The sequence below is a fragment of the Sapajus apella genome, unplaced genomic scaffold (genome assembly GCF_009761245.1).
Source record: "Sapajus apella isolate SASKATOON/1434 unplaced genomic scaffold, GSC_monkey_1.0 scaffold3, whole genome shotgun sequence".
NCBI classification, from domain to species: Eukaryota; Metazoa; Chordata; class Mammalia; order Primates; family Cebidae; genus Sapajus; species Sapajus apella.
Genome location: NW_022436943.1, coordinates 66,903,842 through 66,906,454, shown reverse-complemented (window position 1 = coordinate 66,906,454; position 2,613 = coordinate 66,903,842). Strand labels below are relative to the sequence as shown.

At 61.3% G+C, this 2,613-nt stretch overlaps 1 protein-coding gene across 4 annotated transcripts in view; it reads left to right on the top strand.

Annotated features, from left to right (window-relative positions):
* Positions 1 to 419: 419 nt before the first annotated feature.
* The window catches only part of CPSF1 (cleavage and polyadenylation specific factor 1), a 22,581-nt gene continuing 20,387 nt past the window's right edge, over positions 420 to 2,613 (top strand). For 3 of the 4 annotated variants that reach the window (XM_032256208.1, XM_032256197.1, XM_032256189.1), the window contains exons 1-2: positions 420 to 524; positions 619 to 776. In XM_032256208.1, the coding sequence (XP_032112099.1) occupies positions 633 to 776 (144 nt within the window). In that variant the 5' untranslated portion in view covers positions 420 to 524; positions 619 to 632. Of the gene's footprint in view, positions 525 to 618; positions 777 to 1,579; positions 1,767 to 2,613 lie in introns of those variants that run through there. The other variant, XM_032256219.1, reaches the window with a different exon arrangement.

Genomic DNA, 2,613 nt, shown 5'->3' with positions numbered 1-2,613 from the left:
CAGGATGGTCTCGATCTCTTGACCTCGTGATCCGCCCGCCTCGGCCTCCCAAAGTGCTGGGATTACAGGCGTGAGCCACCGCGCCCGGCCTCATGATTCCGTTTCTAAGTCCTAGGTCCGTGCCTGGTCCGGGATGCAAGGTCCTGGAAGCTGGCGCTGGGGTCGCCCTGGGGAGGCAGCGGTGAGCAAGGCGGGCGTACAGCGCCGGACTCGCGGGGTGCTGCGTTGTCCGCGCGAGTGTTGGCGGCGGGGGTCTCTCAGCGCGGGGACACTGGGCAGAGGGGGCGTGCGGCCTCTCTGGGAACCTTTCTCGGGGCCCCAACGCTAGCGAGGCGCCGCACCCCTCTTTCGGACCCCGGGGCGGCCCCCCGGGCCACCAGGGGCCGCTGTCGCCCCGGCAGCCATGGCCACGCGACGGCGCTGCGCAGGCGCAGAAGCCCGGAACCTCCGCGCCGAGCTTCCGGGCCCGGCCGGGCCCAGTTCGCCGCCGTCCCGATTCCCCTCGAGTCGGCTCCAACTGCCGGGTGGGAAGCCGGGCGGGCGGCCGAGGCGGCGGCGCGAGGCCCGGCGTCCTGCGCGGGCGACCCCGCTCACCCGTCCTCTCCCGGCCTTGCGCAGCCGGCGTTGGCGCCATGTACGCGGTGTACAAACAGGCGCATCCGCCCACCGGCCTGGAGTTCTCCATGTACTGCAACTTCTTCAACAACAGCGAGCGCAACCTCGTGGTGGCCGGGACCTCGCAGCTCTACGTGTACCGCCTGAACCGCGACGCCGAGGTAGGCCGGGCCCCGGAGCCCGCCCCGCTCCCCGCGGCGCGGGTGCTCTCGCCGCCCCCGGTTGCAGAGGGAAGAGCCAAGCCCCAGACGCGTTCAGCCATGTGCTTAAGGCTCCCTGTCCCGGGGAGCCGGCATCGCCCGGACGCGCCTGTGCTCGGGCCCTTTCCCATAGCCGCTACCCGGTTCTGCCGCCCGTGTCGCCGCCCTGCGAAGGGCGCGCTGCCCCGGCCGCCTTGGTTGCGCTTTGGTTTCTTCACCAAGTCGTTCGAAGGAACGAACGCGCACGGTGTGCTGGGGGGAGATACCGTGTGAACCACACCCGCAGGCCCTCGGGGGAGGGGAGCAGCCACTAAACAAACACCTGCAGCAGCGACACGTGCCGCTGCGGGGATAAAGGAGCGAACGCAGGAGGCAGTGTATTTCCTATCGCCGGATCAGAAGAACCTGTCTGGGCCGGGCGCGGTGGCTCACGCCTGTAATCCCAGCACTTTGGGAGGCTGAGGCGGGCGGATCACGAGGTCAAGAGATCGAGACCATTCTCGCCATGGTGAAACCCCATCTCTACTAAAAATACAAAAATCAGTCGGGTGTGGTGGCACGCGCCTGTAGTCCCAGCTACTCGGGAGGCTGGGGCGGAAGGATCGCCTGAACCCAGGAGGCGGAGGTTGCAGTGAGCCGAGATTGCGCCACTGTACTCCATCCTGGCGACAGAGCAAGACTCCGTCTCAAAAAAAAAAGATAAATAAATAAAAATAAAAAAGAAGAACCTGTCTAAGGCGGAGCGGGACTTTGTCGGGGGAAGAACGTTCCTAGCACAAGGAACGAGGCCGGATCGAGGGTGGAGACAGACTGTTGACAGGAGTCTCAGTAAAGTGAGCAAACTCCTCAAGGTTTGGGAAGTACAGTGGTGTTTTGGTTGCCAGAGGGTTGAAAGCTGGCCCAGGAAGGCTACTTGCAAGAGGCAGTTTCTACAAAGTTATTGAAGAAGGAGTAATTCTTACCCAGGCCCAGGGATGGGGAGAAGAGGAGGGTGTTCCAGGCAGAAGAAACAGCTTGTGCACATGCCTCAGGCAGTAGAGGGTGGAGAGGCCATGCACAGTGTGACCGTCGGGTAGAGTGGATGTGGTGGTGGGGATAGAGGGTGGCAGGCCATGATCAGGACGATCATGCCTCCTCCCACAAAGCAGGGAGGAGCCGCAAGAGGGCTGGAGTAGGGGCTGACCCAGCAGGTAGATGGGTCAGAGGCGCAGGCCAAAGGCCAACCCTCCTAGGCACCTACCCCAGCATATACACGTTTGCTGGTCAGGGCTCCTGTTCTTTGAAGGCTTGACAGGGCTGGAGTGTCTGCTTCGAACACACTATTGGCAGGAGGCTGCAGTTTCTCACCACATGAGCCCCTTCCTGGGGCAGCTCACAGCATGGCAGCCTCCCTCACAATGACAGAGGCCCACCCAAAACCCATCAAGACTGAAGCCACTGTATGCTCTGCAGCCTAAGCTCAGAAGTGACAGGCAGGCTGCATTGGCTCACACCTATAGTCCCACTCTTTGGGAGGCTGAGTTGGGATGATTGCTTGAGGCCAGGAGTTAGGACTAGCCTGGGCAACATAGCAAGACCCCATATTTACAAATAATTTTTTTTTTTTCTGGTGAGGCAGTGACTTACTCTGTCACTCAGGCTGGAATGCAATCTCAGGCTCACTTTAACCTCCGCCTCATGGGTTCAGGCATTTCTCGTGCCTCAGCCCCCTAAAGCCTCCACCCAGTAGCTGGGATTACAGGTATGTGACACCATGCCTGGCTGATTTTTTTTTTTTTTTGTATTTTTTTTTTTTTTT